This window comes from Eleutherodactylus coqui, chromosome 5 (genome assembly GCF_035609145.1).
Source record: "Eleutherodactylus coqui strain aEleCoq1 chromosome 5, aEleCoq1.hap1, whole genome shotgun sequence".
NCBI lineage: Eukaryota > Metazoa > Chordata > Amphibia > Anura > Eleutherodactylidae > Eleutherodactylus > Eleutherodactylus coqui.
Window position 1 is genome coordinate 145,803,113 of NC_089841.1, and position 12,444 is coordinate 145,815,556.

The 12,444-nt window shown below is 44.0% G+C and overlaps 1 protein-coding gene across 3 annotated transcripts in view; it reads left to right on the plus strand.

The window, feature by feature from the left end:
• The window catches only part of AACS (acetoacetyl-CoA synthetase), an 89,440-nt gene that overhangs the window by 30,042 nt on the left and 46,954 nt on the right, over window positions 1-12,444 (plus strand). For all 3 annotated transcript variants that reach the window (XM_066603393.1, XM_066603394.1, XM_066603396.1), the window contains exons 6-7: window positions 8,540-8,654; window positions 11,667-11,748. In XM_066603393.1, the coding sequence (XP_066459490.1) occupies window positions 8,540-8,654; window positions 11,667-11,748 (197 nt within the window). The remainder of the gene's footprint in view (window positions 1-8,539; window positions 8,655-11,666; window positions 11,749-12,444) is intronic.

Genomic DNA, 12,444 nt, shown 5'->3' on the forward strand with positions numbered 1-12,444 from the left:
TTTATCAAAATCCACACCAAAATCCGTGCTTGTCATTTACAAAGGTGAAATCTACAGCAAAAATTGATTTGATGTGGATTTAAAATCTGCAATGCAGGTCAATTTGCGCTGCAGATTTTTTTCAGCCACAAGTGAATGGGATTTCTCAGACTTCCATGCAGTTTGTTGCCCTAATGCACTGGATTTTCTGCAGGATATTTGCCATACGTAACCATACCCTAAGGGAGATGTACCATGGGGCTCAGAAATGATGAAAGGGTTAGTGGCTACATCCCTGGTGGCTTTGATCAATGATGGGCACATTCCTGTTTGCCTAAGGAGGGGAAGGGGTTAATAGGTAGAACTCTGGTGGTTTAGAGCACAAAAGGGATTAATGGGCACACCTATGGTGGTGATGCAGAACAGTGTGCGGTTAATGGGTACATATTTGGAGGTCTAGAGCAGGGAAAAATCTTACCTCAAGAACATGGTTAGAATGCGCCCTTTTCTCACCGCAGACACGCTAAAACCACTCACGGTTACCCTCATCCACTCCAGGCTTGATTATTGCATCTCGCTGCTGATCGTTCTCCCTCGTCCAATCCATCCTGAATGTGGCAGCCAGGCTCATCTTCCTGTCCAGCCGCTACTCGACGCCTCTCCTGTGCCGGTCTCTGCACTGGCTGCCCGTCAAATACAGAATTCAATTCAAACTCGCTACCTTCATCCATAAAGCTCTCCATAGCACCGCACCGCCCTACATTGCCTCCCTCATCTCAATCCACCACCGAGCTTGTGCCCTCCACTCCGTTAACAAAATCAGATTTAGGCCGCCTGCAGACGGGCGGAAATTCCGCGGCGGGATTCCCCGCAGAATTTCCGCCCGTACACGCCTGCATAGGATTGCATTACAACACGCAATCCTATGCAGGCGGCCGCGGTTTGTCTGCGCAAAATTCTGCGCAGCAAGCAAACCGCAGCATGCTCTAATTCTGTGTGGGGCTCGCAGGCGCTCGGGTCGGGTCCCGCTTCGAGAATTCTCGCAGCCGGATCCGACCCGGCCGCCTGCAGGCGGCCTAAGTTCCCTTTTAATAAGAACCTCTCCTTCTCGCCTCCAAGACTTCTCCAGAGCAGCACCTGTCCTCTGGAACACTCTACCCAAAACTCTCTTGGCAATCTGACACACAGCACTTCAGGCGTGCTCTATAAACACACCTCTATAAACTAAACCCCTCTGTACTCCGCCTGATAAGATGCTCCCTGTCCTACTGATTGCAGCTAACAGGGATTGCAATTAACCGCCCCCTGCAGTCATACCTATTCAGCCACTATACGGCCCAATTTGACCATTGTCTGTGTGTAGCATCCCTCACTCTCCAGCCCCTTTACCTTCTGCATCACCCCATTATCTGTAGTATGTAAGCTCGTTGGAGCAGGAACCTCTCCCCTACTGTTTCCATCAACTGATTACTTCATGTACCGTGGTCTTGTTTCTACTCCCCCTGTCTTGTAAACACTGCAGAATATGTTGGCGCTATATAAATAGATTATTATTATGCCTTGGCCCGGCTCATATGTCCCAGTTTCACACCCAGATCGTATAGGTTATTGGAGGAAACTTCAGGGAATAATTATGAGGGGGGACTAAAAGTACAAGCACCTCCATATAGCTAGATGATTTTAGAAGATATTACAGGGAGAGCGTATGAGAACCACAACCTCCAGCACATCCAGGCTGCTGTCATAAGATGGCAGAAGGTATAACGGGTGAGAACTACAACTCCCAGATAGAGATGAGCAAGTATACTTGCTAAGGCACATTACTCGATCGAGTAGTGCCTTAGCCGAGTATCTCCCCGCTCGTCTCTAAAGACTCGGGGGCCGGTGACAGGTGAGTTGCAGGTGGGAGAGAGAGATCTCCCTGCCGGCCCCCGAATCTTTAGAGACGAGCGGGGAGATACTCGGCCTAGGCACTACTCGCTCGAGTAATGTGCCTTAGCGAGTATACTCGCTCATCTCTACTCCCAGTGCTTTCCTGGCTATAAGATCTCACCCAAAAGTTCATCACAGGTCCTACGATAGTTACTGCTAAGCTCCGTCACTTGTCACATCATTACAGGTCCTTCTGCCCCAGCGTGCACCCCAGTCTTCACTGCAGAGCTCTGCCCCTCATGACATCATGGCAGGTTCTTCCTCGTCACGTTGTCACAGGTCCTTATAAATCTCTATCTGCTGCGCCACCCCCTTCTTTCCACTAGATGGCACCTCCTGAAGCAAGAGACTCAACTTGTCTCATAGATGGAATGCCCCTGCTCACCAATTCTAAGATTGAAGGAGCCGCAACAGTGAATGATGGCAGCTGCAGTTCCAGTGTCCGAGGTGCCGCTGTGCAGGGAAATCTTAAAACGGTGCTGTAATGCTTTAATTCTCAGGATAGGTGATGGTCCCAGACATAAGATGGGAACAACTCATTAAATAAAATAGGTTGACAGAGTATAAGAATCCACCCATTATTTAGGTATAATATGAGCAGTTGGCATTGCTGTTGGCAGCGGCTAGCGAAGAGTAATGTTCACACTACAAAGGGCAATATCTTAAGGATCTCCTCCGCAGATCCCGCTGCCAATCCATGCTGCTTTGTTGCAAGATCCATATGTGCTACATATATTGTGTTGCACTTTCACGGAGGGTTTTTGCGCCTGCTACATGTTGGGATTTTGATGTTGTGAAGTCTGAACTGTAAATTTGCCACAACTGAATGTAACTAAGTGTTTTATCTCTGAAAGTTAGAGTGAATATTCTAAACAGCCTCTTAGAAATGACCTCTGATGCTACGTGTTTTCTCATAAATCATGCATGACTAAATAAGGTGCTTTGCAGTTCATCCTGGAGCAGTTCTTTCATTCTCATGACTGCTTTTCAGTATACTGTAGAATCTTTCAAGGATATCCGAGTATACTTTATACGCTGCACCTGGAAATAGATAAATACTATAGAAATACTAAATACTTATACAATTTTACTTGGATCCCATTCTGTAACAGCCATGGCTAGAGCCTGCTCTTTATAGGTGTAATGTGGCAAAAATTAAAGGGACCCTAGGACAGATCTACACTGTGTGTCCTCATGTAAGGGCTATTCTGAAATGCTCCGGCGTTTGAGAACAAACACACTTTGAAGTTTGCCTGTTAATCTCGGGATCAGAGCTTTTAAGTCAGAGGCTGGCTGACCCGCTCTCTGCAGCATGTAGTCTTCATATACTCTAGCAGGGAGAGGAGCTGTCAGTCAGCATACTGCGGGTGGGAAGAGCCCGATGCAGCCCACTTCTTTGGCTGGAGAGCTCCTTTCTCCAGCCAGGCAAACTTCAAAGTGTGTTTGTTGTAAAGCCATTACACGACACTATGTAGGTCTATTCCTGGTGACAGGTTCCCTTTAAATGTCTTGCATTTTTGGAGCTAAGATAAGCTGTGCTTGTTGATGGTTTCCCATAGCAATTCTTAGAATTAATACATCACTGGACTAGTTCAACTCAGGAGCAGTCAAAGATAAATAACAAACCACTGTTATGAAGTTACTACACTACAATGGTGTTAAAATGTCACTATACAGTATAAGAACATGCCTATCAGGATAGTGTTCCCAGACTGATTAGCTTACAGTGAATTTAGGTTAAAGGGGTTTTCTCACTATCTAAAATTGCTTCACAGAGGCATTGTATCTCCTGGTTGTGGCTGACCAGCACATGTGACTGCCACAGCCAATCCCTGACCACAGCAGTGGCCACCTATAAGCATTGAATGGTTACAACAGTCACATCTGCTGGTTAGCCATAACCAGGAAGTACAGGATGGCTGTGAAGCATTTAGGTAGTGGGGAAAACCCCTTTAAAGGGGTTGTCCCGCGAAACAAAGTGGGGGTATACACTTCTGTATGGCCATATTAATGCACTTTGTAATGAACATTGTGCATTAATTATGAGCCATACAGAAGTTATTCACTTACCTGTTCCGTTGCTGGCGTCCCCATCTCCATGGTGCCGTCTAATTTTCAGCATCTAATCTCCCGATTAGACGCGCTTGCGCAGTCCGGTCTTCTCCCTTCTGAATGGGGCCGCTCGTGCCAGAGAGCTGCTCCTCGTAGCTCCGCCCCGTCACGTGTGCCGATTCCAGCCAATCAGGAGGCTGGAATCGGCAATGGACCGCACAGAAGACCTGCGGTCCACCGAGGGTGAAGATCCCGGCGGCCATCTTCGCAAGGTAAGTAAGAAGTCACCGGAGCGCGGGGATTCGCGTAAGTACTATCCGTTTTTTTTTTTCAACACATGCATCGGGTTTGTCTCGTGCCGAACAGGGGGGCTATTGAAAAAAAAAAAAACGTTTTGGCGCGGGACAACCCCTTTAAGTTTTAACTTGTGGATTTGTTTTTCATGATCCAGAATTGTGTAGCCCTCAAGATGTACGACTGTTCTAGTAACTAATGCCCCATAAGTGTACTGTACTGAAATAACTTCTGTAGATTGATTAAATACCCCTCTGCAAAGGTAAACTAACAATTATCATACCATATTTTATTTTCCGGTATCCATTTTCTTGGATGGTTTTGAACGAATGTAAGCCTATATGAATAGAAAGCTGGCTTCCCTGGACTCTTCATTAGTTTTGCTTACTGTGTCATCCTGCTCCATTGTAGAGTTGGGAAAAGAAAAATACATTTCTTGATATTCTGGATTTCTTAGTATAAACCAATGTACTCAATGCCAACACGGGTACAGTATTTAGTTTATATCTTACTGCGATCACCAATAAGAAGAATGTTCTTTGCACACGCCTGTGCAATGTTGTTTTTTCCCCCTGCATTCTTCCATTTGACCACCAGAGAGCAGTAGCACCTTACTGTGTTTTGCTCTGTTCTTGTCACTGACATGAAGAGTTCTATCTTCACAAAATCTCAGAGAATTCTTTTACTTGCAGAGCTGTATATGAAAGTGTTAACCTTTTTTCCAGATTTTCATATGTTGAAAATGTTCGCTTGTTCTGCATTTCTCACTTCATTAAAAGTCAATCTCTTCCCATAATTCTTCATTGCCGGCCGGTCACTTGTTCTCGACTTGGGGTTATTGCAGTAAATCATCTGTTAGACCACAATTACACAGTAATGCACCATCACAGTAACGGTTCTGACTCATTTTTGACTGTATAATTTTGTGTTCTCTTGGCGTCATCGCACTTAATTCGACTATTGTCATTTTCAGAGTATTATGCTTCAGCTACTTGATTGACGTGAAAAGGGTTCTTGAAGAACATCGCAATTTTGGCCAAGAATTAGATTGCATAGATGTTACCAGCAAATTAGTGGTGTAGAAGTCCGCTTTTCATAGAGGTTACATAAAGATTTGCTTTGCTGAGCATTTTCTGTATCTGAAAACACTTCAAAGTTAAACTCCACCAGCTTGCTGTCTTTTATCAAGTCGGAACTTCTTGCCTCTGCATTCTTTAAGATATTGATTTAGTTACAGTCTATGTAATCATCGTGAATGGATGTTACCCTAACAATCAGACCTTGTTTGTCATTAGGAAATCATGCGTGCTTTCTTCCAGAGACGGCCGCCCTCGTCAGTGTCGGGTATTGCTGATCAGCTCCATTCAATTGAATCGCTACATTGTGATGATCCTGAGAAGACAATGTATGGCTGCTAGACAAACTCTAGGAGCCAGATAGCTATTGTACTCAGGAATCCTTCTACTGAAGAGGAAAAATAAACTGCGCACTCCGGTTTCTGAGGGTTTTAATATAAAAGTCTGTAGAGCCGTTTATTTGCCTCTAACTCTACATGTGTTGCCAGGCTCTCGCCTGTGGTCAGGTGTCAGATTCTATTTCACTCTTGGATGAGCAACGTCAGAAACGTGTGACTTCGGCTCATCTACTCTGAATTAGACAGTATTCACACAAGCAACATTTTTTCCCCCCTTCCCCACGTGAGTTCTGTCCAATATTTATTTATTTTTTGCACCTTGCAAACCAATAGTTAGAGAAATTGCTACATGTCCTATTTTTGAACTATTCTTGTTCATCGCCTATTTTCTATGCTTGTTATTGAGTTTGCATGCTGCTTTCATTTGACTTATTTTCAAGATTTAAAAATTGGTCAGGGGGGCAGATAAGTGGCTAGAATAAAGGGGACAAATACCATAAGTTCCTGGAGCAGTCACATGGCATTCATCTTCTTAGAGACCACTGCTGCCAGTTGATGTCCTCAGTGGTCCTATCTGTGTGACTGGTACATGACCAGTGAGGGGAGTGGTTGGCTGCAGCAGTCACATAAACAATGAATGGCACTGGACTGCCGCAGGAGCCTCCGACACCGGGCGGTGCTGCAGGATCTGGAGACTGACCATTTTTTTAAATTCTGCAAAACTTAAGGTGCGTTTTAGACAGAGCGATTACCGTTCCAAAAATTGTTCAAGTGAACAATAATCGTTCAGTTTAAGCACAAGCCAACGCGGATCATTCGCTTTTCGTTCGTTGTTTACTTTCAGCTAGCATAAAACTCAGCTTTGGCTCGGTCACGTCTCGTGTTTAAACACTTCCCGTTCAGTGTTTCACATAGGAATGAGAAGGGAACGATTCTCAGTGATCATCTGCCTTTCTAAACAGGCTGCACGAGCGCGAACGAGCTAGCGGCGAGGATGTCAGCAGCTCATTTGCTCAGGCAAACAAGAATCATGCACTTCTCGTTGTGTCTAAAAAGACCGTTAGACTTCTTGATTGCAGTCTGTCAAGTTGTCCCAGAAGTGGAGTTTCTGTTGTAGGCAGGAACTCTATCTTTTCTCCTTAGTGGGAGCACCTAGAAGGTGAGGGAGTGAGACTTATAAGGCCATTCATGCTCCTCTGGGTATGATGCAAATAAAGGAAATGGAACAATACCTCTGCAGCGCCACCTATTGGAAGGCAGCATTCCTGCAAGTCAATGTTAGACTCTTTATACAAGCCTTGTAACAATGACTGGGAATTGAAAGCCAAGCCAGAATCCATACAGACAGCTGCTTCAGGGTGTTTGGCCTTCATCATTGTGCAGTAGGTTTTTGGGTTTGCTAGTGAGAGGCCTGTGATGTGGTTCAGGAACGCTATCTTTTCTCCTTGGAGAGAGCACCTAGAAGATGAGTGACTGTGGAGACTTATAAGGCCATTCATGCTCCTCTGGGTAATATGCAAATAAGGGAGATGGAACAATACCTCTGCAGTGCCAGCTATTGGAAGCCTGGACGGTCCATGACACCAGCCAGGAGACACCCCCTCACCCTTCTTGTGTAGGTGACCTGATGAGGGGGCTGGCTGGGTTCATTAGCTAAGCCATCCCCCTTCTCCATTGCAGCCTTCATTTATTTCCAGACTTCTGGTGTTGTCGGACAACCCCTTTAACATGCAGCACAACCATTTATTTGGAATATGGAGACAAAACATCAGCCACCATTCATTCTATGTATCTCGCTGAGTTTTGTAACTTGTGCATGCACATCTCTTCTAGTCAAGTATGACATAAGCAGCCACTGTGTTTTATAAGGGAAGTATTCTTGTAGGTGATGCCTAGCGGTGACTGATGTGTGAATGATGGCTCATCTCCAGTGCGTGCTGCTGCAGCGGGATGATAAGATGCTATTTGTGGCTGCAGACTAGTGGTGACATAGGTATGAATGATACAGGCACAGAATGTATTACAGTTACTGTCTCCGGTGATGCTTTATTGATGGGGCTAATGCATCTCTGTGTATTGGAGCTATGCCATCATATCTTAGTCTGTCCGTCCATGTCAGATGTCTACTTTTGAGTTTCAAAGCTTTTTTTTTTTCCCCACCATTCTAGGTGAACTAAGAATAGTGCTTTACTGATATCTGTGCTGTCCCTGTGCCCATTGACTTAGAGGGCACTGTAACCAACACAGGCAGGGTCCTAAGGTAGGGCTTAATAGGTGAAATCCATGGTAGACCTTGGAGACTTCACTAAGCCCTAGGCTCCCAAAACAACCAAATGGCACCCCACAGTCTTGGAAGGCATTCCCTTTGCCCTCCCCCCTCTGTCAAGCCACTTACTGTAAATGCTGTGATCAGTATGTCCGATCTGGCTGCTGCGGTTGGGAGCCGCTGTATTGTACAGCTTACGGTCTATGGAGCAGGCTCCGCTTCCAAGCCAACCCCACACACCTCTGCTATACATGCCGATGCACTGAAGATGTTAATCGTGGTCAGGACAGGTTTTCCGCCTCTAAATGTAAACCATGAACGTTCCATTCATAAACTGCAAGTACAGATCTTGGCAAAAGGCAAGCAATTGGTACACAAGGCAGAGGAAAAAGTTGCCGGCTTCTTTTGTACGGTGTTAACTGAGACTGTAATACAATTGAATCTGTTCAGTAATACGGAGTTGGCTGCACATACATTGTGTTGTATTACCTTGTGGGAGTGGATATGATTAAAGCCTCCCCGGAGCCGGCAGCACATTCTGGTACATTGTGAGCACATTGTCTTAAACTGCTCTTAACTCCCAGCTTTGTGTTTCTCTTTAGGGAGTCCTGGACAGATTTTCTCAGATTCAGCCTAAGTTAATCTTCTCGGTGGAGGCCGTAGTTTATAACGGCAAGGAACACTCTCATTTGGAGAAGCTGCAGAGTGTAGTAAAAGGTACAGGACTGGCGCACTTCGCTTTTACAGAGATCGCAGAATAATTATCAAATTGCAACATAATGGCAAAGAACTTATCTATAGTGACGTCGTCCATCTTTATTTAACATCAGTGTAGATAAACTATCATCTCCATTCCAACACGATGTACAGCAATTACAGGTATACATTGTCCTAGTTAGATATTAACATGGGCCGTTATAAACTGTATAGTGGTGGCATTGTCCATTTATTAGTAACTAAAGGAAATAATATTGTAATTATATGGCTCTATTAGCCATTGCTCCTCTTGGCTAAAGATTAGGGTTGGACTGGCCAACAATGGTATCAATGGATCCTCCAGTGGATTCATCCTCTAAGACAACAATGGCGGGCGGCTAATCAATAAGATCAGGTGCTCATGGGACCCCTGGCCTGCCAATGTGTTTTTTTTTTTTTAAATTTTTTGAAGGGGGTGCGGGTTAAGAGAGATACATCATTGCTCCAGTTGAAATCTGCAGTGCTTCATACTAGTGCTTATGAGTGATGAGTTGGTTACTTAATTAGGCAGCAGCTGAACTTCTCCAAAGGGACAGGAGAGTTCCTTTTGGTGGGCTGGGGGCCGGAGCAATCACAGAAGCCCGCAGACTTCATAACACTGGTCAGTATAGTAGGTTTACCTTGGCATGAGAGTTTTTTTTTTTGGAAGAACACTAAGAGCGGTACCCATCCCCCAACCCGCCCGTGGACATTGGGCCTAATACAATCTGAAGAAAAAGTTGTTAACTTACAACCACGGTTGTAAGTTAACAAGTGCCATGGTTATTTTCTATCCCACTTTATTGGTCATGGTATCTTACTTTATGCTTGTATGTATTGCAAGTGGTAATGCGGCCTGTGGTCCTATGGATCCAGCAGAAGACCAATCGAACTAAAGCTGACCCTGTTGAGGGTAATGTGAAGTTTAGCATTAACCCTTTAGTGACCAAGCCTGTTCGCGCCTTAATGATCAAGTCAAATTTTGGAAATCTGATGTGTTACTTTAACATAGAATAACTCTGTAAAGGTTTTGCATATCCAAGTGATTGTGACATTGTTTATTCGCCACATGTTCATTTAGGTTGTAAAAATAGTGTGTTTATTAAAAGCGCCAAAATTGGGAAAATGTAAAAAAAATAATGTTTTTTTAATTTTCAATTGCAGTATATCTAATATGTGCAAACATACTGTACAATTTTTTGATAAGATCTGTATTTCCATCTGTTTATTTTATTTTGGAAGCACATTTGAAAAGCTTAATTTTTTTTTTTTTAACCATTTATCAACATTTTGAACACTTTTTTTTCCCCCTACAAATGACCCATTTTGAAAACTAGACCCCTTAACGAATTTATCTAGGGTTGTACTGTGTATTTTTGACCCCCACAGTTTTTGAATGAATCTAAGCAAAGCAGCAGGAAAAAATTACTATTTTCATTTTTTTTTGGTAATTGTTTTATTTTTTAAATAGGTTTTTATGTACAGCGTACATATGAAGACTTGCACCCCAAAATGGATACCCCTGTTTGTCCCATATTCAGAAATATACCCATTGTGGCCCTCATCTTATGTCTCTATGCATAACAGGGCCCAAAATGAAAGGAGTAGCCAGTGGATTTCGGAACAGAAATTTTGCTTGAAGGTGTTTTAGGCCCCATTGCCCACTTGTAGAGCCCGTAAGCTGCCAACACTATGGAGAACACCCACAAATGACCCCATTTTGGAAACTAGACCCCTTAACTAGAGTTGAGCGAACATACTCTGCCGAGCTTGATGCTCGTTCGAGTATTAGCGTCCTCTATGGTGCTCGTTACGTGACCAGGAACCGCCGGCCCCCGTGACATCTCCTGGCTCAAAAGCAGGGAGATTTTAAATTTCCCAGGCAATCCTTGACTCTTGTCATTATGCTGACGGGAGCATGCGCCGCAGCTGGAGTTAGGTCCGTGGATAAAGATCCCATCGGGGAAAAAGTCCAGGGACCTTAGTTATGTAATTTCATCTCCCCTCACGGATACGATCCGTAGGGGTAGATAAAGCTTTAACTTTTTAAACTTTTTTTTTTTTTACTTTCTAACTTTACATGATCACTGTAACAGTCATCATGTGACTGGGAACCACATACAGCGGTCCCTGGTCATATCTCCCTGCACTTGGATATCTTTGACAGCCGGATGCAGGGGAATTTAAAATTCCCTGAGCTCTCCGGGCTTCTGCGCATGCACAGAACCCCGCAGCACATCCCAGTCATCGGGGGACATCACAGAAGGCGGGAGTGAGTATTTTTACCTGCCCTCATGAATCCAATCCATGAGGGGAGGAGAAACTTTAACTTTTTTCACTTTTCCATGATCGCCGTTATCCATTGGATAATCTGCCTTCAGGAGCTGGTAGCCAGGAGATTTTAAATTTGCCAGGGCTCCCGGCCATCTGCGCATACGTCTGACGAAATGACCCCTGGTGCGCATGCGTAGAAGGCTAGCGTCCGGTCCTGGAGGACCAGATAGATCGCTGTGGGACAGCACGGAGGACGGGGGTGAGTACCCTCAGCTGCCCCTATGGGTCCGATCTATCAACTTTTTAAAAACATTTTTGCACTATAATGCGAACGGCATTAAAATCTGATGGTCAAAATCACACAGTGCACTTTTTGAGTTTTTTTTTTTAAAGCCTAAAGCAGGATTGGATCATGAAGATTTATGAAAATTATAAATAGCTTGTTAGCTTTTTTTTTTTTTTTTTTAATCCACTCCCAATTTTGTCAAAATGTGTCAGAAGCTGCATCAAATTATGACCAAGTTATATTGTGTAGCACTGTCCTTATAGAGTAGTCGGAGTATGTTCACTGCTGAGTGATTTACATGGAACAAATGTGTATTTAGAATATAATCATCTTTGTTCATTAATTTGGGATACAATATACCTGCTTTGTGGTTTTTCTCTGCATGCTTGTCACTCTCTTAAAACTGAAGTCCGTTTTGTTTCTGCTTTCCTCAGGATTGCCAGATTTGAAGAAAGTTGTTGTGATCCCTTATGTTCTCCCAAAAGATAAAATAGACGTCTCCAAGATTCCCAACAGGTATGTGTGGGTGAGGGCTGCAATAGATGAGATTGTTTCTTTCATAGATGTGGTAGTCCTATACCGACTCAATGTTATCATTTATCAGTACCATTTTATAATGCATGCTGCACACTAAAACTACTGGAGTGGATTTGCACACAGTGTTTTCCATAAAGGGATTCTCTCATCTGGTACAAGCTGCCCGATGCCTGTTGCTCCCGTGGGTGTATTATTCCAAAACCCTGTGGTGAGGAGGGTCCAGCACGACTGGCCCGTGACTCAGAGCTCAACTCCAAGTCAACTACAAAGTGTCGTCACAGCATCCACGGGGAAAACAGTCATCCCAGTCCCAGGTTCAAGCTGCCCCTGGTTTGGGCAGCATGAACCTGGTAACTAAATCCCTTTACATGTTTCAGACTATTGTTTAAAAGCACCGGTCAGATAATACTATCAAGTCTACTGAACAGATTGCAAAGTTTACATCAACAGCATTTTAGATTTCCAAACTTTTGGAGTTTGTGGTGTATTTTGTTTTACCCCCCCCCCCCCCCCTTCAAAACATAGTATGCTCTTTATATGGAATGTTGGGTGTGTGTTTGTTTTTTTTGTTTTGTTACAAAACAAAAAAAAAACTCCATCAAAAACCCTTGTTGAAATGACATAAAAAAACTTGCAAGCTTTGGTCGCAGATCACCAGTGACTTTTCCAGCATAC